General features: G+C 44.0%; 2 protein-coding genes across 6 annotated transcripts in view; one reads left to right on the top strand and one right to left on the bottom strand.

Moving 5' to 3' along the window:
- The window catches only part of LOC310706715 (endogenous retrovirus group 3 member 1 Env polyprotein-like), an 874,531-nt gene that overhangs the window by 691,616 nt on the left and 160,079 nt on the right, over positions 1-22,836 (top strand). The window lies entirely within an intron of this gene.
- PRIMA1 (proline rich membrane anchor 1) overlaps positions 1-22,836 on the bottom strand; it is a 58,163-nt gene that overhangs the window by 18,602 nt on the left and 16,725 nt on the right. For all 5 annotated transcript variants that reach the window (XM_083503618.1, XM_083503620.1, XM_083503621.1 and 2 more), the window contains exon 3: positions 16,896-17,043. In XM_083503618.1, the coding sequence (XP_083359744.1) occupies positions 16,896-17,043 (148 nt within the window). The remainder of the gene's footprint in view (positions 1-16,895; positions 17,044-22,836) is intronic.

Below are 22,836 nucleotides of genomic sequence, written 5' to 3'. Positions count from 1 at the left end.
ATTTGTAACTGTTAAGTACTGTTTTATGCTCTCTAGTTAGAGAAGCCTCTTTCAGGATGATAGCAATCTTTCTGAAACACTGCAGAACCACCCAAAGCTCAAACTCCCTCAATTAAGTTTACTTCTCGCTACATCTAGAACCTGCTTTTTCAGTCCTAAATAAAATCCAGATGAAGTATGAAAGCTGTAATGGAGAGGAATGAATGTGGTAAATGATATTCCTTCTCATTCATTTTCATGAAATTCCTAGTGGAGTGTGCAGAACAAGAACTCTATTATTACAAAAGCATACACACACACACACACACACACACACACACACACACCCCGTATTTTTTGCTCTATAAGACTCACTTTTCCCCTCCTAAAAAGTAAGGAGAAATGTGTGTGCATCTTATGGAGCGAATGCAGGCTGTGCAGCTATCCCAGAAGCCAGAACAGGAAGAGGGATCGCTGCTTTCGCTGTGCAGCAATCCCTCTTGTTGTTCTGGCTTCTGAGATTCAGAATATTTTTTTTCTTGTTTTCCTCCTCTTGTGGTCTGGTGCGTTTTATAGAGCGAAAAATACGGTATATGCACAATGAGAGAAGAGGAGACCTACAGGCTAGTTCAAATCAGCAAGCGATTTGAGAATCTGATGGCAGAAACAAACCAAGCCTTCCTCCCTCTCTTTTAACACCCATCCCACCATGTCCCTCATATACCTTCTCCTGCCTCTTCTCTGTTAAGTGTGCCACTAACTGAGGGAGGAGAAGAGCATTAGCTCAACAGTAGGCAATCTGCTTTGCAAGCAGAAGGTCCCAGGTTTGATCTCTGGTATCTCCAGGTAGAACTGGGAATGTCTTCATGTCTGAAACCCCAGAGGGCTGCTGTCAGTCAATGGAGACAATACAGTGGTGCCCCGCAAGACGAATGCCTCACAAGACGAAAAACTCGCTAGACGAAAGGGTTTTTCGGTTTTGCGTTGCTTCGCTAGACGAATATCCCTATGGGCTTGCTTCGCAAGACGAAAACATCTTGCGCTTTTTTTTAAAAGCCGCTTGAAGAGGCGCAGTTGCGACGGACCATGCTTCGCAAGACGAAAAACATCGCAAGACGAAAAGACTCGCGGAACGAATTATTTTCGTCTTGCGAGGCACCACTGTACTGAGCTAAATGAACCAATGGTCTGACTCAATATGAGGCAGCTTCCTATGCTCCTAAATTGGGGGCCATCACTATACATAGGCTGCTTCCTGTTTAATGAGCATTTAGCCTGATTTGCTTGCAGAGAGAATAGAATCTGGGATATTCCACATGCAAAGCAGATGCCCTAGCATAGAACTATGCTCTTCCAAAACATTTTCCCTTCTCTGCCTCCCCCCCCCCCCCAAAAAAAAAACAGCAGAAGGTTCAGCGGTTTTAACAGATGCATGAGGTACAGGAAATATCTGCATTTTTTCTTGGCAGGAAGAAGATGCAGCAATTGCAAAAAGCATTCACTTCTGATATCTGCCTCAACAGAGAGACCCTAGCATAGCAGGCCATGTTGAATTTTTCAACTTTCAAATTCCATAGGTAAGGGGTGCTAAAAGGCTGCAACGCGACTTGGGAATTCAAAAGATATTTTGGTTAAATTAATAGAATTTAGTTTTGCTTGGTAAGTAAAATGTGCGTAAAATTGCACAGAAATCATTAAAAATGATTGCCAAGTGCCTGCACTTTTATTACATAGCAATATTATTTTATTATTATTTAGCACTACCTGACAGTTTTAGAAGGTAAAATTAAAATTTTTGGGTTTTCTGAAAGCAGTTTACGTGCTTCTTCTTCAAACATAGGTTTACCAAGCTAAATGTTCTCCAATCACAAAAATAAAGGCATATTTGAATCCCTCACACACAAACATATTTTTCAAACCCCTCACTGAAGAAATTTGCAAAAATTAAGTCCCACCCCCTAGAATGACCCACCCTACTAACACAGGAGTAAAAGCACACAGTATGCACACAAAAAGTCCAGGGATCTTCCTGTGGCGTCACCAGGCAGGACTGGGGAGAACTCATGCCTAAAAACCCCAGGGACCCATTGCTCAGTCAGAGTAGATAAAACATTGGAATCCCTCTTCTGGGAAAAGTCAGGTTCTGTTCCTTAATTTTATTGTTATAATTATGTGATTCTCAGGTGAATGGCGGTAGGCAGGCAGAAGCCACTTTTTAAGCCAAATATATAGAAGAGGTGGAATACAGTGGTACCTCTAGTTAAGAACTTAATTCGTTCTGGAGGTCTGTTCTTAACCTGAAACTGTTCTTAACCTGAGGTACCACTTTAGCTAATGGGGCCTCCCGCTGCCACTGTGCTGCCACCGCACAATTTCTATTCTCATCCTGAAGCAAAGTTCTTAACCCAAGGTACTACTTCCGGGTTAGCAGAGTCTGTAACCTGAAGCGTTTGTAACGCGAGGTACCACTCTACTGAACTTAATCTGAGAACTTTTCAGATACTATTTATTGAACAAAGGCACTGGAGTACTTTGTTCATACATTCAGTGGTAATACCCCGATTATAACTGAGCAGCAAGAGAGATGGAGGGAGGCTAAGAAGGCCGCTGTTTTCACTTCAGTTAGTTGCCCCCCACCCCTGCCAGGCCATCTGTCAGCAGCTGCCCTATGGGAGAGAATCCATGGGGAGTCCTTATGGGGATTGAACCTGCAATCTTGGCATTAATAGCACCACACTCTAACCAACTGAACTATGCAGCTAAAGGTGTGGACAGTAGGAAAAATCCACACTAAAATGCTCTTCACTAGAACCGTTTTTCAAATAATAGCGATCGCAAACTGATGTGAAAATGTGGAGAACAGACTGTAAGACTGGAAAAATGTGAAACCAAAACTGATATATTTGCCCATCCCTACTTCTGAATAAATATGCCTAGGTGTGTGCTGTAGATAGCCACATATTAGTATTATTACTGTGCACAGATATATGGATGGAGAAAACCGAAGGCTACACCAGCATGAAGCTGGAAAGCTGCAAATCGTGTTAAGTACGAATCAATACAGAGTATTATCCTATAGAAACCATGGGTACCATTCACTCCATTGTACCGAAAGGAACAAACCAGGAAGGCATTAAACTGTACGTTCTGTCACATAACCATGTTGTTAATTCTGGCACCTCAGCTCCCAGATGTGTAGAGAGATACAGTTCTACAGTGCTGCTACAAATCTGCAGTCATTTAAAAAACAACAACAGTGTAGCGTTTTTTATTTCCCTTGGTTCTGTTTTTTGCTTTTTTGTTTTTGTCAGCAGAAGCCCCCACGGCAAGATCTAAAAATAAATATAATGAATGATACATGGGAGTTGCGCTCACCATTTTAAAAGGATAAATGTTTTGCTTGCAAAAGGTGCCAGACTGACTGCCTTGGAAAAAAAGAGCCATGCCGTTTCGCAGGAGAGAAACTTGCCTGGGTAGCAGGGGGCAGGAAGCTCTGTTATCAAAGCCACTATGGATAAGTCAATCACAAGTGACTTGTGAGTCACAAGTCACACATCTTCTATGGAAGAATAAAATTAGGCTGCTGGTCCTGGCCTTGTGCCAGTCACTCGTGAACCCTCTCTAAATTCCGGTGGTGCCACAGAATGTTCTTCATCATTCTAATTTCTAGAGGAAAAGGCTCAGTTCAGAGGAAATTGACCAAGTAGGACGTTCCACCCCTCAGAAGCGTATCCAAAATTTTTGGGTTGCCCTCAGTATGTTTCCAACTGGTATGGCTGCCACTCTCATCAGAAGCTCTGTTCTCTCTGAAAGACTCTCTGAAAGTTGTGAAAGACACAACTGAGGTGCTCAATGCAATAGCTTCTAAGCACCCTCTCCTACTTGACAGAGCCCTAACCTGCTTTTGTTTTTTTAAAGAATGAGGCAGTCTAGGAGACAATTAAAACTCAAGGGGTGGTAGTTTTAAAAATTAATCCGCCCTAACAAATATATGAGTTCATTATTTGGCCTATAATGTGGTGGTTATTAGAGCAAAGTAGCCATATTTTCCCTCCACCACTGTGGATGCTTTCAGACAGTGCTTTGTTCCATTTGCTGGTTGATGATCTCCGGCGAGCTAGGGATAAAGGTGAGAGCTGTTTCCTAGTTCTGCTGGATCTCTCAGCGGCGTTTGATACCATCGACCATAACATCCTTCTGGACCATCTTGAGGGGCTGGGAGCTGGGGGTACTTCCTCCTGGGCCGTGTTCAGAAAGTGGTGGTGGGGGATGAGTGTTCAGACCCCTGGGCTCTCACTTGTGGGGTGCCTCAGGGTTCTGTCCTCTCCCCCATGGTTTTCAACATTTACATGCAGCCGCTGGGAGAGATCATCAGGAGGTTTGGGCTGGGTGTTCATCAGTATGCGGATGATACCCAGCTCTACCTCTCTTTTAAATCAGAAGCAGTGAAGGCGGTGAAGGTCCTGCATGAGTGTCTGGAGGCGGTTGGAGGATGGATGGCGGCTAACAGATTGAGGTTGAATCCTGACAAGACAGAAGTACTGTTTTTGGGGGACAGGAGGCGGGCAGGTGTGGAGGATTCCCTGGTCCTGAATGGGGTAACTGTGCCCCTGAAGGACCAGGTGCGCAGCCTGGGAGTCATTTTGGACTCACAGCTGTCCATGGGGGCACAGGTCAAATCTCTGTCCAGGGCAGCTGTTTACCAGCTCCATCTGGTACGTAGGCTGAGAACCTATCTGCCTGCGGACTGTCTCGCCAGAGTGGTGCATGCTCTGGTTATCTCCCGCTTGGACTACTGCAATGCACTCTACGTGGGGCTACCTTTGAAGGTGACTCGGAAACTACAACTAATCCAGAATGCGGCAGCTAGACTGGTGACTGGGGGCGGCCACCGAGACCATATAACACCGGTCTTGAAAGACCTACATTGGCTCCCAGTACGTTTCCGAGCACAATTCAAAGTGTTGGTGCTGACCTTTAAAGCCCTAAACGGCCTCGGCCCAGTATACCTGAAGGAGCGTCTCCACCCCCATCATTCTGCCCGGACGCTGAGGTCCAGCGCCGAGGGCCTTCTGGCGGTTCCCTCATTGCGAGAAGCAAAACTACAGGGAACCAGGCAGAGGGCCTTCTCGGTAGTGGCGCCTGCCCAGTGGAACGCCCTTCCAGCAGATGTCAAAGCGATAAACAACTACCTGACATTCAGAAGACATCTTAAGGCAGCCCTGTTCAGGGAAGTTTTTAACGTGTGATATTTTACTGTATTTTTGGGTTCTATGGAAGACGCCCAGAGTGGCTGGGGAGGCCCAGCCAGATGGGCGGGGTATAAATAAATTATTATTATTATTATTATTATTATTATTATTATTATTATTATTTGCACAATGTTTTGCTGCCTGTTAACTTTTGTGTTTTATTCAGTCTTTTATGTGACATTTTTGGAAATCTAGTGGAATCAACTGGAAGCTTAGCATTCATTTCCCTGTTAATTGCTTCCCTTCAACAACAACAACAAAAATCTGTTTGCAATCCTGTTGACCTGGAAAATCGTGAGAGATAGGCACAGTTATTTCCCTGCCATTTTCATGGATCACGCCATGTGACAAACTTTGGGATGGTATTCCAGCATTTCCCGCCATTTTCATGGGGGATCAGAAGAGCGCATTCACATAAAGGGTGGCAAGATGTTGTCCAATGATGTCCGCTATTGCGTTGAACCCCACTGGTGTGAATGAAATTTAACAGAACATGCCCACCAGTATACGGATCAGAAAGCCACAGTTCCGTAGCACAACAGGTAACGCAGTGTAAAAGGAACATTCAAAACCTGGACAAATGTTCTAGCATTATAACCAGGAAAACTAACATAACAACCCGCACATCTGAATGCACCTTGTATCTTCATGGTGCCAACCTGAATGAAACACTTGGGGGGGGGGGTAAACCCCACCCTGCATAATCAGTCACAAGCTGTGCACTGAAAGCCACCTCAAAAACTGCAGGTGGAAGGTGGGATATAAATATTTTGAACAAAACAAATATTCCATTTGAATATTCCACAAAATAAAACGATCCCACAGTACAGTAAACGAAACAGCTTTCTTCAAAAGTACTTTCAGTCATGTTCGACTATAAAGTACTCTCCTCACATTCTAAACGGGGGTTGTCTCTACACTAATTATTTAGAAATTTGCAGAACGATATTGAGGTTGACAAGCTGAAGACAATGAACAGGCTTCATATTACTGAACATGCTGAGGCAAGCTCATTTGGCCCAGTTTACGAGCTGGATGATAGAAGCTGTCATCTTTTTATTTGCAGCCTTTGGGAAGCAGTTATCTGCTCTGGTCCAGAATATGGCAAATGCCTATGTCAGCCTTTCCCAAACTGGCGCCATGCTCACTTGGGCGGACTGCAGCCCAAAGCAGGAATTGCCAATTTAAGTGAGGGGCCATGGGCACATCTGTGAACAAGAGGATGTGTTGTGGACAGAGATCCACCTGTTCTATCGGTTACAACACAATACTTCTTTCAAGCAAAATTGGCAAGGGGAGAGGACTCAGGGAAGGCCTCTGTAGGCTTCTGTTGATGACTCCTCGGCCACAACTTCTGGTGGGCACCAGCTTGGGGAAGGCTGGCCTAAGTTTCAAAGCTACAAATCCCAGGGAGTGGTTTAACCATCAATTCCTCTCCCCAGGCAACCCTGAGAATTGTAGCTGTATGTGTGGGAAAGGGGCTTCCTAACAACTCTGGGCACTCTTAGCTACATTTTCCTGGATTCTCTGGTAGAAAATGTGACTGTTTAACACGGTACGGTGCTGCTTTAAATGTACAGTGTGAATGTATAGCCTTACCAAATGTTTCTAGTGTCCTGTGCCATACGCAATACACAGAATGCTCCGTATTTTCCAAAGACTAATAGGGAAGCAGGCACAGTGCCAATTTCCCTCAAATAAACTCTTGCTTTCCACTTTCTTAAAAAGTGGTTTCATCCAAGGTCAAAATGGAATGTACTACAGCAAGGCCCCTGGGGCTACAGAAACAAGAAATGATTTCTTTCCTCAGCTGTGTCAGGCCCTGAACCAGAAGTTCTAATAGCTCTTTTATTTACAGTCATGACCGTTCTGTTCTCTTCTCTGAACACTGGAAAGTTCAGGGAGAACTCTGCAAGGTCAGGTTTATTTGGAGGATGGCACCTCGAAGCACCATCTGTGTGAAAATAGTGGCTTGCATAAATTTACAAATGGCAAGTGAATTAAAGGGATCCAGCTGCAAACCTAAAGGGTACTAGCCTTAAAGCAAGATCAGCCCAGGCATGGACTTGGTGTATAAGGTCCAAGATGCAATTCTCAGCAACTCCAGCTAAAGCATCTCAGGGAAAGGGCCTAACTAGGAAGACCTGGTGCTTAAATGTGTCTTTGCATTAAATGTGAGTGTTCTTTAAAACAGCCGTTGTCAGCAGTGAGGGATTTCCTCCCAATAGAAAAAGAAGCAATTTTCATTGGGACTGCAGCAGGGGAGGAAAGGGTTAACACAAACACATCCAGCCTGCTGAGTTCCCAATAATTTTCAGTAACCACCCGCATCCTAGAGGGTTGCTTTTTGCATTTTTTAATAAAGTAAATTTCGAGTGCAAAAATGCATTTTAATGTCAAATGTAATTTAGCCTTGAATCCTTGCAGAGGCACTGCCAAAGTTAGATCATACCAGACTACATGTGCCAATGGTTCAAATCAGTGGGAGCATCTGTATTTCTTCACTCCCTTGCAAGAACGGAATAATATCCTTCCCAGAAACATTCACCAGGTGCCCGTCTACTCCCTCATCTTCTGAATACATTTTTTTAAAAAAAAGATTTTATTTTCTCATGCTTTCAAACAAGCATTAATAGAATCTCTGGTTCTATTTTGATGCTGCAGCTCATTCTGTTTATTGTAGTTTGCATTTTAAGGCTGACTGCTTTCAGAATCTTGGTTCTTAAGTTATGTGTCTTTTATTATAAACTTGCAATGTAAGCAGACCTTACAAAGTGAAAAGGCAGGATGGGTGTAGCTTAAGTTAACTCACTGGAAAACAGCAGAACTTTTGGCACTGAATTCTCAGTCCAGTGAGTTATGACCAATAGCCAGCGCAGAAAATTGGACTTACCAACTTAAAATTAGCTACCGTTTGGTTTGTATATAGTGTGGTAAAATTTTATCTTGTATGCAAATCAGGATACATGCAGCAATGTTTTTCAAAGCCTTTCAAAGAGATCAAGCACAAACTGTAATATTATGAAAAAGTATACAGAAGATCTCAAAGTTGCCAATGGACCCTACATAAACGCTTACTTGCAAACTATCTTCTGTTAGTCATTACAAGACATAACCATTTTTTTCTGATGCTGCATTTTGGAATTATTATTATTCATTTTTAATTGCTGTCTTGCAGAAATTTTAATCCTCAGATGTTTTGCCTGTGAATTTATATTTTTTGTTTCTGTTGTCATTGTTAGTACACTTACACCATGTCTTTCCTCCAAGGTAAGGTATATGCTTTTCCCACTCCTTGTTTAATTGTCACAACAACCCTGTGAAGTAGGTTAGTCTGAGACACAGTGACCGGCCCTAAGTCACGTAGTGAGTTTCATGGCTGTATGGGGATTGGGACTCTTGCTTTCTGATATCTGAAGTATTCTAATTCCACCTCTTTTCTGCATGGTGAATTTTAAGACAATATAATGCCTTTCAACATCCCCCCCCCCAAAAAAAAAGCAACAGCAGCTTGAAACCATAATGACTCTCTGCAATGAGCTTGTGCAGGCAATCAGGACAATGGCTTGGATCTTGTTTCTAACAGGTTGGGGCTTGTGCCAATTAAGATACATTTATTGAATTGTCAGAACGAAGCACAGCTCTGTTCCCGCCACTGCCAGGGGAGCCTAGAGATTACTTTGGATGAAAATCAGCAGCATCTGACTCATCAATAACATTCTCTGAAGCATCTGAGTCTTCAGTCTGTAGAGCAAAGGGCATGGACAAATGGGCTAACATTTGGGGTTTTCTTTTTATTGAAACGTTTTTACCCAAATGGAACAATATTGCTAAAAGAGAGAGTGACTCACAGCAAAACCAGAGGGATTTCAACTAGCTATTTAACAGAGATCAAATGAGAAAGGAATACACAGCCCATAGTTAAAACTATGGAATTTGGGACTGCAAGATGTGGAGATGGCCACTGGCTTAAAGGATAATAGGAGCATGGTGTAGTGTTGATAAGAGTCGTGGACTAGGATCAAGGAGATAGGGGTTCAAATCTCCCACTCAGTCACTCGCTGACCTTGAGCCATGGGCCAGTCACTCCCTCTGAGCCCAGCATACCTCACATGTGAGGATCAAATGAAGGGAGAGAAGGAAGAACCATAGATGTTTTCTTGAGCTCATTTCATTGGAGATGGAAGGATATGGACACACACACAGAGAGAGAGAGTGAATAAAAATGTGATTAGAAAAATTCACCAAGGATACGACTATCAATGGCTACTAATAATGATTGGCTCTGAATACCAGTCATTGGGGAACAGCAAGAGAGGCTATTGCACTAATATCCAGCTTCCAGGTCTCCCAGCCAAGATGCTCAACAAAAAAGACCTTTGGTCTCATCCTGAAGAGATCTCATGCTAAAGTCTAATGAAGAAACATTAAAAATCTAATTCACTTGTTCCCCTGACCATATATACTGAACATGCAGAGAGGCATTATACTCCCTAGTCCCTTCCCTGACCTCCATCCACCCAACAACACAAGTTCTCTGCAAGTACATCTGGAGGTCCACACTTTGAAACCCTACAGAAGCAGAAGGTGAGGAAGGAGAAGTGACCTTCAAAAATGTATTTGTGGGCAGCTGCAGTGGCAGCAGCTCACTGGGGCTGAATCTACACATACACATATTTTTAAAAATGCTACGAAAGTGCTTTTTAAAAACGTTTCAAAATATATTTGGAACTTGCCATTAGCTCACCAGCACCATCTAGTATCACATTTCTAGAATGCACTTAAAACGCACTTAAAACATTATATTTGCAGCTGTATAGCTGAGTCCTAAGTGGAGTGGAGTTGCTATGCTGGTTTCCCAGCAGGTGGGTCACTGCTGCTTATGGGAGGGAGAGGAGGGAGGGAGCTCACCACAGTGGAAATACTTGCATCCTCCCTGTCATTCATGGTAAGCAACAAAGACTCACTCGCTGGGATACTTGCATAGTGGCTCTGCCCCATCCAACGAGCTGTTTCTGGGCAGTTGAGATCTCTTCCCCTGAAGAATTTACCTTTGGTAAGAAAGAGCAATGGACTGCAAGAAGATCAAACCTATCCATTTTTAAGGAAATAAGCCCTGAGTGCTCACTGGAAGGACAGATCCTAAAGCTGAGACTCCAATACTTTGGCCACCTCATGAGAAGAGAAGACTCCCTGGAAAAGACCCTGATGTTGGGAAAAATGGAGGGCACAAGGAGAAGGGGATGACAGAGGACAAGATGGTTGGACAGTGTTCTCGAAGCTACCAGCATGAGTTTGACCCAACTGCGGGAGGCAGTGGAAGACAGAAGTGCCTGGCGTGCTCTGGTCCATGGGGTCACGAAGAGTCGGACACGACTAAACGACTAAACGACAACAACAAGAAAGAGCACAGCTGCTCCCATAGCTGAGGACTGTGGATTAGACAAAGAGCAACACACACACTCTCTCATCTTTCAGAGCTGCAGCCCAACAGCCCTCTTGTTGCTACATATCATCACCGTAAGTCAATTTATTTGCATACCACATTTCCCACAAATACATCTGTGCTCAAAGTGCTTCACATGAAACACAGAGGCATTATTCAACTCACTCATCCTGTCAGCGCAAGGATTTCCACTTGTGCAATGGAACTCCCCACCATGTGTCTTCCCCAATTCTGCTACAGAGGCTTGGGGGGGGGAAGCAGAGATTTAGGGGGTGCATGGGGAGAGGAGGAGTCAAATTCCAATGCACAAGCAGAAATCCTTGCACTGATGGAACAAGTTAGTTGGATACTGTCCCATCTAAATATAAAAGCATAATGAAAAGTTTAGTATCACTACAACACAGCCCTAAAATAATAATGATCAACAGCTATATGAAGAATTAACAGACAACAAAATTTAAATGAGTATAAAGGTCACCAACAGGTCAAGTAAAAATGCCCAAAGCTTCACATGTAAAAGTAGCCCCAAAGTTGATAAGGTTATTATCTAGCAACCCAGTCCCTTATCTTTTAGGCCGCAACCGAAAAGGCTTTGAGATGACCGTGCCGATTAAGTTTCCGTTCATGACAACTGCACAAACATTCCAAGTTCCACCAAACTGAACTGTACACTTTGTGCTGGAATACTTGCCAAGTAGTTACTTGGAAAGGTTTTTTCCCCCATCTCTTTTATGTTGGCATGGGTACAAGTACAAATCAGTAACAAATTGGGGCCATTATCGTGGCTGAGATTGAAGACCTTGAGTTCCAGAGATAATAATAATAATTAAAAAAAAGATTTGAGGGAGACCTTAGCTCAGTATGAGAGCTCATGTTTTGCATGCAGAAGGTCCCAAGTACAATCTCTGGCATTTCTAGTGGGTTTTTTTTATTAAAAAACAAACAAAAGGAAAAAAGAGGATCACATCTCTACATGAGAACCTGGAGAGTCACTTCTAGAGGCAGAGCTTGAACTATGTGGCTCATGCAATGTGATCATGCACCACCACATCAGTTGCCTGCAGAGCCAACCAGCTCCTTCTGCTCAAAAGCCAGCCAGCAGTTCATGGCTAGTTAAAGTAACTTTAACTAGGTTTATAATATGCACCACTGTTACTGTGTATACATCACCGTTAAAGCCCTAAATGGCCTCAGCCCTATGTACCTGAAGGAGCGTCTCCACCCCCATCGTTCAGCCCGGACACTGAGGTCCACCTCCGAGGGCCTTCTGGTGGTTACAGTGAGGTTACAGGGAACCAGGCAGAGGGCCTTCTCGGTTGTGGCGCCCGCCCTGTGGAACGCCCTCCCATCAGATGTCAAGGAGATAAATAACTATACAGCTTTTAGAAGACACCAGAAGGCAACACTGTATAAGAAAGTTTTCAATGTTTGATGTTTTATTATGCTTTTGTTGGTAGCCGCCCAGAGTGGCTGGAGCAACACAGCCAGATGGGCAGAGTACTACTACTACTACAAATAATAATAATAATTGCTTTTTTCAGGGGAAACTCATAGGAACTCGGTTCCAGCACCTCTCAGGGGTTACGGAACTTCTCAGGTGGGTGCCACTACCATTCTAAGAGAAAGAGGGCATTCATCATGGGCGTGGCCAGGATTTTTGCTGGGGGGGGCAGACTTTTGTTGGGGGGCAAACCTCAGATTTCTATTGATTTCTATTTATTTTGACTGATTTAGGGTGGTAGCTGCCCCCCTGCCCCCCCCGGCTACACCGATGGTGTTCATGTTGAGTTCCAGCACCTCTTTTTCTAGAAAAATAACATTAGTTATTACTATTATATTATGACTGTGATTTTTATTGAAATTACTAGTGGCACAGATGCTGCCTGGACCGACCTTGCCCACAATGCTTGATGAAGGACCCATTCACCAGAGTGCAGCACTGAGAAGGAAGGGGAGGCAACATTCACAATACCTGCCTCAGGTAGCACAGTTTCGCTGGTCAGAGTAGACATTACAGGGCTAGATGAACAAAAACTTTGATCTGGTGTAATGCAGCTTCCTGTGTTATTCTGAAAGAGCCTGGTGCAGCATGTGTGAGCATCATCAAAAAACGGAAAAAAATAGGCTTTTGAAATATTGCTTTATGCTCATGCAAATGTTTGAAGGCCTAATGAATGCATCAATTAATGGGCTAAAACAGAAGCCGTATAATCAGGCAACCAAGGTGTCTTTAACTGTATGACAATGTACGCATAAAGACTCTGCATGAGCAGGGGCTATCCTGGTCACTTTAATATCAGAGAAAGCTCCAGGGGCAAATGTACTTATTTGTTTTTAAAGACTAAAGGTAAAGGTAAAGGGTCTAGTCGTGACCGACTCTGGGGTTGCGGTGCTCATCTCGCTTTATTGGCTGAGGGAGCCGGCGTACAGCTTCCGGGTCATGTGGCCAGCATGACTAAGCTGCTTCTGGCGAACAATAGCAGCGCACGGAAATGCTGTTTACCTTCCCGCCAGAGTGGTACCTATTTATCTACTTGCACTTTGACATGCTTTCGAACTGCTAGGTTGGCAGGAGCAGGGACTGAGCAACGGGAGCTCACCCCATTGCGGGGATTCGAACCGCCAACCTTCTGATCAGCAAGTCCTAGGCTCTGTGGTTTAACCCACATCGCCACCCACATCCCTTTTAAAGAGCATAGCAGCCTAAAACAATAAAGCATACATACAATAAAAGCTAATCCACAAAATGCAATAAATACCAACTTCATGACCCCTCCAAAATCTAAAGGCAATCAAACAACTTATCAACAAGACAAAACAAATAAATAACAACTTGACACCTAAGTGGAAGCACAGGGAAAAAACCTGAAAATATGTATAACAAAGAAATTAAAGTTTTTCAGCCTTCAGCTGAAAACAACCTGAAAAACAACAACCTGCTTTTGGTCAAACACCTAAAATCATAAACTGCTACAGAGAATTTCCCCAAAGTGGATCCAAGCATCTTCTGCTTGCATGTACAGGTCTCTCTGCCCAATGTAGTCACTAGACAGACTCCAAAACAAAGCCAGAGAGATAAGCCAGAGAGATCTGGCTGCTCATATACCCTTTGTTTTCCCAATTTTGGGGGCAGGGATGGAAGAAAGTGATTCAGTCAGTACACTGTCCTCCTAAACGCTGACACTTTTTTTCTTCCTGAAACTCAATCTACTGACTTTTTATTTTTAAAGCTATCAATATACAGTATCTTTGCCAAATGGTACAAAATACTGTTATTTTGCTCCTTGCTTTACACCCTGCGGTGTGGCACAGATACAGACAAATATCCCCTTGCAAAGAAACATTTCCAAGACAAAGACAGAGAGAAGCAGAAAGACAAATCTGCTTCTTTTATTCTCTCCAGCCCTAATCCTGCTAATATATTTCTCTAAAGAATGCAAGGACTGGTATTAACTTTTTAAATTTTGCAAACGAGGACACTGGCAGGGTTTTCATTTGGGGAGTTGAAAAATGGCACAATCATAGATGGGTGCTATCTATCGACACACACACACACACAGAGAGAGAGAGAGAGAGAGAGAGAGAGAGAGAGAGAGAAAGAGAGAGAGACTTTCATAAATATTGCATTCCCATAAGGATGTATAAAGAGGTATTTATTTGAGCCCTGATAGGAATGAATGGTACGAGCTCTCTTTCCAAGTGACTGAATTGCCAAATTGCAGGCAACTGGGCAATTTTCTGTAATAAAAAGGAGGTTTTCCTATGAAGGCCTTCACTCATTAGGCACCACTTCTAACCTGGTAGGCGCCCCTCCTGGTGCACAGTGTGATGACACAATGATCTGAGAGCAAAGAATCTTGCAACTATTATTAACAACAACAATAATTATTAGTACAATTTCAAGCAACAGAGAGCATGTGCTTCTGCGTTCACAATAGCAACAGCTCCATTTGCACACTGGGGATGCACAGGCACAGCTGCCCTGCAACTCCACGTGAGCACCAGAGCCACAGTGCACAGCCCTCTTCCCCAACCTCCAGGTGTTGATGTAAGACTCAGCCAGTGTGGCCAATGGTCAGTTGGGAATGATGGAAACTGCAGCCCCATGGCATTAATTTTAGCAAGGATTAAAGGTAAAGGGACCCCTGACCACTAGGTCCAGTCGCGGACGGCTCTGGGGTTCCGGCGCTCATCTCACTTTACTGGCCGAGGGAGCCGGCGTACAGCTCCCGGGTCATGTGGCCAGCATGACTAAGCCGCTTCTGGAGAACCAGAGCAGAGCACGGAAACGCCGTTTACCTTCCTGCTGGAGCGGTACCTATTTATCTACTTGCACTGCGAGCTTTCAAACTGCTAGGTTGGCAGGAGCAGGGACCGAGCAACGGGAGCTCACCCTGTTGCAGGGATTCGAACCGCCGACCTTCTGATCGACAAGCCCTAGGCTCTGTGGTTTAACCCACAACGCCAAGTATAATTATATTTTGTATATATTACCGTAAGTATATACAAAACGTACGGGGGAGAGAAAGGTAAGCCCTAGTGGAACAGAGATAATTAGAAGCTTATGGGAACAAATGGCAAGCTAACAATTACGTGAAAGAAGCAGAGGGATTACTGAGAAAAACGGAAATAATTGAAGTCGTTCATGTAATGTAGTACAATTGCATCTTACGTGCCGGTTCGGTTCCAAGGAGTTCTGTGTAAAGGCAAAAACACCTATAGAAACTCTCCATTTGTGTGTATTGGGAATGCACATGCACACCGTTTTGGGGAGTGGAATGGCGGCAAATGGGCTTGTGTGTGCCTGCTGACACATGCATTGGCCCTGATGCAACCCCTGTGCAAATGGGGAGTTGCCTGTATACTCAAACCCTTGGAACCACCCTGATACGAGCTTCCCAGGACTTCTGCAGGAGATACATCCCACAACTGGGGTCTAGCAATGCTACATGATTAACGCCTAGCTGAAGCCCACTGGGCTTCTGAAACGCATTGATGTTTTCATTGAAGTCATGGAGGAAGCAAGCGACAGGACAAATGGCCCGCATTTGGCCCAATTCTACTGTGCAACAGCCATCAGACTAGCTCAGGTTTTGGTGGATTTTGGGCTACCTCAGCCCCTGTTTTGGGGTTTTCAACCGGCTGCATATCCCACCAATGACACTCCTGGTTGCCTATTTGCATGTGGAAGGGGGAGTGTGGCACTGGTGGAGTGACCCTTGCGATCAGGAGAGCTGAGTGGAAGGACACCTCTTCCAAATCCAACACACACAGACAACACAGAATCAAAGAACTGTAGAGTTGGAAGGGTCCCCGAGGGTCATCTAGTCCAACCCCCAGCAATGAGGGAATCTAAAGGTGTAAAGGTGGGGTGGACTGCTTGGTTAGGACTGTGGCATTGTTTTGTAACCTGCCCTGGGACCATCCAGGGAAGGGCAGGTTGTAAAGATAAGCAAACAAATGTTTGCAATCTCACACACCCACACATCTATTTACACTTCCAAAGCTGCGTGCGGAGGTGTGCTTGTTAGGATGCATCTGGGGGGAAATATAAACCCACCGAAAGGCGGGATCATAAAATATTTAGTATATGCTAATGCAAATCAAAAGGCAACATAGGAAATGAACGACTCAGTGGCTCCAACGTTAACGAGCTGCTTTGAGAAAACAGCCACCTGGTTGGGAACAGAGGGAATTCGTCTGGCTCCGCTGAAGAAATTCCTGTTCAACGAGCCAAAACACATCTCCCTCTTTTAGTCAGAACATGTTCCAATTCTCTAAATGGAAAAATGAAAGTGAGGCCATATCCACCCGATGCATTTAAAGCAGTATCAGACCACTTTAAATGCTTCCGCCGCCGCCCCGCCCCCCACAAGAATCCTGGGAACTGTAGTTTGCTGAGAGCCTGTTTGGAGACCTCTATTCCCTCCTAGAGCTACAATCCCCAAAGTCCAGAGAATTCCCTCTTCGGAGGGAACTTGAGGAATCGTAGCTGTATGAGGCAGCAGTGTCTCCAAACAACTCCAAGCAGTCTTAACAAACTACAGGTCCCAAGATTCTTTGAGGGAAAGCATGACTGTGAAAGTGGTACCACAATGCTTTAAAAATATAGTGCGCAAGCAGCTCCACATTAGCTCTGGCCCACTCACTTTCCCACATGCACTTTGCCCAGGTGTGCCTTTTTTTGACACAAATAGAAATAACCACATTCTACTTACATGGGACCCCGAGCAACCTGGGGGGCGGAGGAGGCGGTGGTGGTGGCGGTAGCGGAGGTGGTCTACATTGGCAGATCTGTTGGCAACTGTCTGTAACTTTCTCTGTTACCGGCTTGGCGCATGATTTCTGGGGTTCACCCTGAGTGATCTGAAAAGGGAAAAAATAGCAAAAGAAATCCTGACTGGTTGCATGACTCCTGGGTTAAAGCATTCATACTGCAAGGATCCAAGGCTAGCAATTCGTCCCTCATATTTGCAGAGGATGTTCGTGGGCAATGCATGTGATACGATTCTTCAGATTCCTACCCTGGCTTCCTGCTCCTTCTGGGGTCAGCACAACCACCTTCTCCTAATCTTTAAAGCATTCCAGAGCCGCTCTTAGTTATTACAGGGTGAGTCCTTTAAAAGAGGCCCTGTGGATACAGAGTACACATATTCCACGCGGCCTCTTTTAAAAGACCAACCATGTAGCTTGTTGGAGAATTTTTACTCTGCTCTTCAGCAAAAAGAAGAAGCCCCCCCCCCCCACAGCAACTTGCAAAGATAAGGAATAAGAATTCCTTGCCCTCAGGCACACGGCACAAAAGGGATGTGTGGGGAGCAATTTCAGGTTCTTACTTTCGGTGTTAGCATAATAGCATAGCCAGGTGTAACTGAAAGATTTCGAAGAAAGGAATAGCCAAAAGTTGTAGCACAGCTTGATGGAATAGCTGCTGTCAGGCAACAGGTGAAGGAGGGTGAAGCCTGATGGAACTGGCTCTTCAACAGAGCTGATGGTGACTGTCTCTGCTGAATCCCAATTTGTTTGTGGTAATTGCATTCAATACAACTGTGGTGAAGCTGTAACACTAAGGAGTCTTTGAGGTGGGAATCCACTAGCCTGAAAGAAGGCACAATGGGTCAGTGCATCTGGATGTTAAACTAAGGTTACCAGATTTTTTCCAGTGAATTCGGGGACACTTTTCAACTTCAATGGATTTTGTATGATTTGTAAATCTGGGGACTGTCCCCGGGAAACAGGGATGTCTGGTAACCTTATGTTAAACAGAAGGTTGGGGGTTCGAGCCTACTCAGAGATGGCTGTGGGCAGGATTCCTGCATTGCAGGAGGTTGGACTAGATGAGTCCCTTCCAATTCTGTGAAAGTCATAAACTGTCCCATGATATTTTCCTATGGTTAATAAATGAACAGACCGCTCTTCTTCCCAGGCTGAGAGGAAAAATAGTGAAAACAGGTTATTTATTGGGACAGAGTGACTTTTGCAGCTGTTGTTAAAGCTGCAAAACAATGAAGCACAGGATGGAGCGATGGAGAAATTTCTGGAACAACAACGGGATATCAGCCCAAGGCATGACGGATAACAGCAACAACCGGGGGAAATAAAGACATAACATCTTACAAGGACAGGAAGAAACACCACGGACAGAATAATTGCCATACACAGGAAGAACAAATATATAGTTTGAGTTCCTCACTCGTAGCTTTATAAATCATTTAATGTGTTAACATGAAAAGAAGTTATGAATATTGCAGTTGTTGTATAAGGGATGATTATGATGACAGGAATGTAATGGAAATTAATAAGATTTTGGAATGCAGAAATAAAGCAAATAGTTAATCCATTAAATCTAGCACACGGGGGGGCACTTTATCTAAATTATATAATTCGGTATTTGAAAAATTGGTATTAATAATTGTATTATAAATTGGTATTGTTATAGTGAGGCTATTATTGAATTGTAATTGAAAACTAATAAAAATATTATTTTTTAAAAAAATGAACCTTTGCCCAAGAGATCTGTTTCAGCCTTGTTAGAAGAGGTGTTTAGAGATATTTGCTGTGATGCCCCTCTTCCAAACCAGATCAATTCAACATTCATCTAGTTGCAAAAAATACATATAATCAGTGCTTTTTTCCAGCCTGAGTGCGCCAACACCTCTCAGGTGGGTGCCATTGCGGGCCCCTCATCTGCTTCTTGTCTTTATGTACTTCTCAGAATATGAAAACAAACAATTCAAGTCTAAATGGAACACTTTTCTTTAGATCCATGACTCCACCTAGCTCCTAGCTATTCCTAGCCACGATTGGTTAAGCTATAGGGCGGGGCCAATTTATATTTCCTTTTTCTTCAAACCATATCCCATTCAGCCTCTACTGTTATATGCATGCACATTTGCATGAGGGCCCTTCTGAGCTCTCCTAGCCATCTGCCTGAATCTAAGAGAAGAAAGGAGGCCAGGGCACATTTGTTTGACCTGCACCAGAACCAGGGGCGACCCCCAAACCAGCTTGCCACACCTCCGCGCGTTTCTATTTTTCTAGAAAAAGAGGTGCTGGACCTCACCATGAATGCCCCCCTGTTCTCTTATCATGGCAATGGTGCCCACCTGAGAGGTGCCAGAACTCAGATCTGGCAAGTTCCAGCTGGAAACAAAATCCCTCCCACCATGGCTGTTGTCAAGCCAGCATCTGTTCAGGGCTGCCTCAAGTCGCCTGGCGAGTTCTGGCACCTATTTTTCTTGAAAAAAAGCACTCTACACAATACAAATACAGTGGTACCTCGGGTTAAGTACTTAATTCGTTCTGGAGGTCCGTTCTTAACCTGAAACTGTTCTTAACCTGAAGCACCACTTTAGCTAATGGGGCCTCCTACTGCCGCTGTGCCGCCGGAGCACAATTTCTGTTCTCATCCTGAAGCAAAGTTCTTAACCCGAGGTACTATTTCTGAGTTAGCGGAGTCTGTAACCTGAAGCATATGTAACCTGAAGTGTATGTAACCCAAGGAACCACTGTATATGGAACTGATGGGTGGTTTTAGAATTGATATATTCTGTGACCGGGGGGGTGGGGGGTGGGCAAGGACACCACAGTTGCATCAGTAATAGGTTTGCATTTTCTGCTGTGTTACCTGAAAAAGTGGGCTTGATTCAAAGGAACGTACATCTAAATGCCACTGAAATCAATCAGGCTTAATGGTGTGCAGTAGTGCTTTGCAGTGCATTGCTATTCTTCAAATACCCAGAAGTACATCCCACTGTGCTCAGTGAGACTTTCTCTTAGGTAATTGTGGATAAGATTCCAGGTTGCAAACCTGTATTTGTTTACTAGGGTGTAAGCCCCATTGAATTTGATGGGATGCACTTCTGAGGATTGCAGCTCAAGCCTCCTTGAATTCAATGGGCCTTGGGCATACCTATCACATTAGGGATTGTACCCAAGAACTCAGATAATTTATGTATATGCCTTTCCAAGGCAGCACTTTAGTATGTTATTTAATGTAAGTATGCTATTAAGTGCAGTTCTCAACAGGAAATTATATTTTAAAACACACACAACTCAGACCCATCGCAGGAATATGTGAAGCATGGAATTAGCAGTGACCTCTCAAGTCATTTTAGCTGAACATTCATGTGGTTATTATATAATGTTAATCCTTTGAAAAAGGAACCAAAATTTCTTCAACCTCCTTGCTATCAGCATCAAAATTGCATACATAGAATGTACACTCCTCTAGTTAAAGTTTTTAAAAAAGACAGAAGGAAAGAAAGAATGAGTACAATGTAGTTCATCACATGCCCAGATGCAGAAATTTAAAGCTTTCTTTCTCTGATGCCTTGGAGATAGCATTTTGTACCTCAAAAGCCTGAGGGTAAGAAATATACACACACATATATAGAAAGATGCTATGCTTAGCTGAACTGCAAAGAATTTCCAAACAACACATGTAAACAAACTTTCGGTACTTTAAATAGCTTGTCAGAGTCTATTACCATACATAGGAAAGACCAAATTTAATCACAGAGAGTATGCCAACATTCCTCTTATGGTTAAAGAATAACAAATCCCTATTGTGTTAAAAAGCCTGGAAAAAGTTCTGAGGATTCTTTGCTGCCAACATAGTAAATACTGTTGATCGCTCAACCACAATTAAAAGAACTGGAGCTGTTCTTTTGTTCTTTGTTGGTTTTTAACCATAGTTTAGGGTTACATCTACTGCAGGCACTAACCATGGTTAACACCAAACCATGCCTGCACAATTTGTGACCCACTCACCACATACTGTGGTCTGCCAGGTATTTGACAGCCCCTTGGGATGTGTAGTCTCAGAAAGGCAACAAAAACAAGAGATTTATAAGGGCTACATGGAGTATAGGACGCAAACATATACAGAGTCACAACACTGGTCCATTTAGCTCGGTTTTATTTACATTGGCCGGTTATGTTGGCTGTTTAGCCGTAATAATAAACATTCACATTGACCGGCAGTGGCTCTCCAAGCTTTCAGAGAGCAGACATTCCCCACCCTACTTGAAGATGTCAGAGACTGAATCCAGCAGCTTCTGCATTTAAAGCAAATGCTCTCCTCCTGATCTATAGCCCTTCCCCCTCTATGGCGGCTAAGAACGCATGACTAGTGGTTGGTAAATCACAAGTTGCGTAGGCCTGAGTCGCTTTTGACGAGGGTTTGGAAAACCTCCTTCAAATCCCCGCTTCATATATTTCTTAAGTTGGGAGGACTGGTTAGCATCAACCCTCTTTAGCATCTGTGCAGATGAGACGTTGTTAAAGGGAAGAAGACAAAGAAGTGGAAATTCACACTGCAGGGAGCTTGTGAGTGGTCAGTCTGTTTCTGACCCCTTTACCATCATGAGATTAGCTGACTTACATCTGCACAAGGCCTATCTCATGCTCTCATAACAAGTGCCTTCCCCGGGGCCACATGCCTAGACAGTGCGTATGGAGGTCCTAGGCTGCCCAGATGACAAGACTCCCCTCTCGGCCTCACTGATGTGGTCCAAAGGAAAGCAGAACAATACTTTGGCACCAGATTGGCTGCAGGAGTTGCCGGAAGGAGGCATACAAAGTTCCATCCAACTGTCTTAGGGAATCTGGATTTGTGTAGGGTGAAGCAAGGTTGCATTCTAGCTCCCGCTCTTATAAACTGTTATATTAATGATGGACGGGGTGAGCTCCCGTTGCTCGGTCCCAGCTCCTGCCCACCTAGCAGTTTGAAAGCACGTCAAAGTGCAAGTAGATAAATAGGTATCGCTCCAGTGGGAAGGTAAACAGCATTTCCGTGCGCTGCTCTGGTTCACCAGAAGCAGTTTAGTCATGCTGGACACATGACCTGGAAGCTGTCTGCAGACAAATGCCAGCTCCCTCGGCCTATAGAGCGAGATGAGCACCGCAACCCGAGTCGTCTGCGACTGGACCTAATGGTCAGGGGTACCTTTCCCTTTACCATGTTTAGCCAATAAAAACTCCCCCTCTGCAGTAATTAGGAACATAAAGATCTCAAAGGCTGTCTATCCTTAGACTAGACTACAGTGGTACAGTGGTTCTCAAATGCCTTGGTTCTCAAATGCCTTGGTTCTCAAACTCTTAAAACCCAGAAGTAAGTGTTCCGGTTTTCAATCGTTTTTTGGAAGCCGAACATCCGACTATCAGCTATTGTTTCCGGGCACCTGCACCAATCAGAAGCTGTGCCTTCGTTTTCAAAGATTTTGGAAGTCAAATGGACTTCTGGAACTGATTAAGTTTGGCGCTTTTGTTTTTGCTATTTATTTTGCGTTTTTGTTTTTGAGGCTTTTTCGATTACTGTGATTTGTTTTTGTGACTGTGTGGAACCCAGTTCAGCTACTGGTTGACTGACTGTGAGACTGCGGAAATGAATTAAAAAAAACCTGTCCAAACAATGACTATCATCAGTGCAGGTAAGATTTATTTTTTTATCATCTACAATACTGTTTTATTTATTTTATAGTACATTGATTATTGCTTTCAAAAATCATGTAAGATTCCTCAGATACATGTAAGATAAAAAAGGTAAAGGGACCCTGACCATTAGGTCCAGTCGTGGCCGACTCTGGGGTTGCGGCGCTCATCTCGCTTTATTGACCGAGGGAGCTGGCATACAGCTACTGGGTCATGTGGCCAGCC

Source organism: Podarcis liolepis (assembly GCF_965112155.1).
Source record: "Podarcis liolepis genome assembly, chromosome: 1".
Classification (NCBI taxonomy): domain Eukaryota; kingdom Metazoa; phylum Chordata; class Lepidosauria; order Squamata; family Lacertidae; genus Podarcis; species Podarcis liolepis.
The sequence above is the reverse complement of the archived record's forward strand: the minus strand, read 5'-3'. Positions and strand labels throughout refer to the sequence as shown.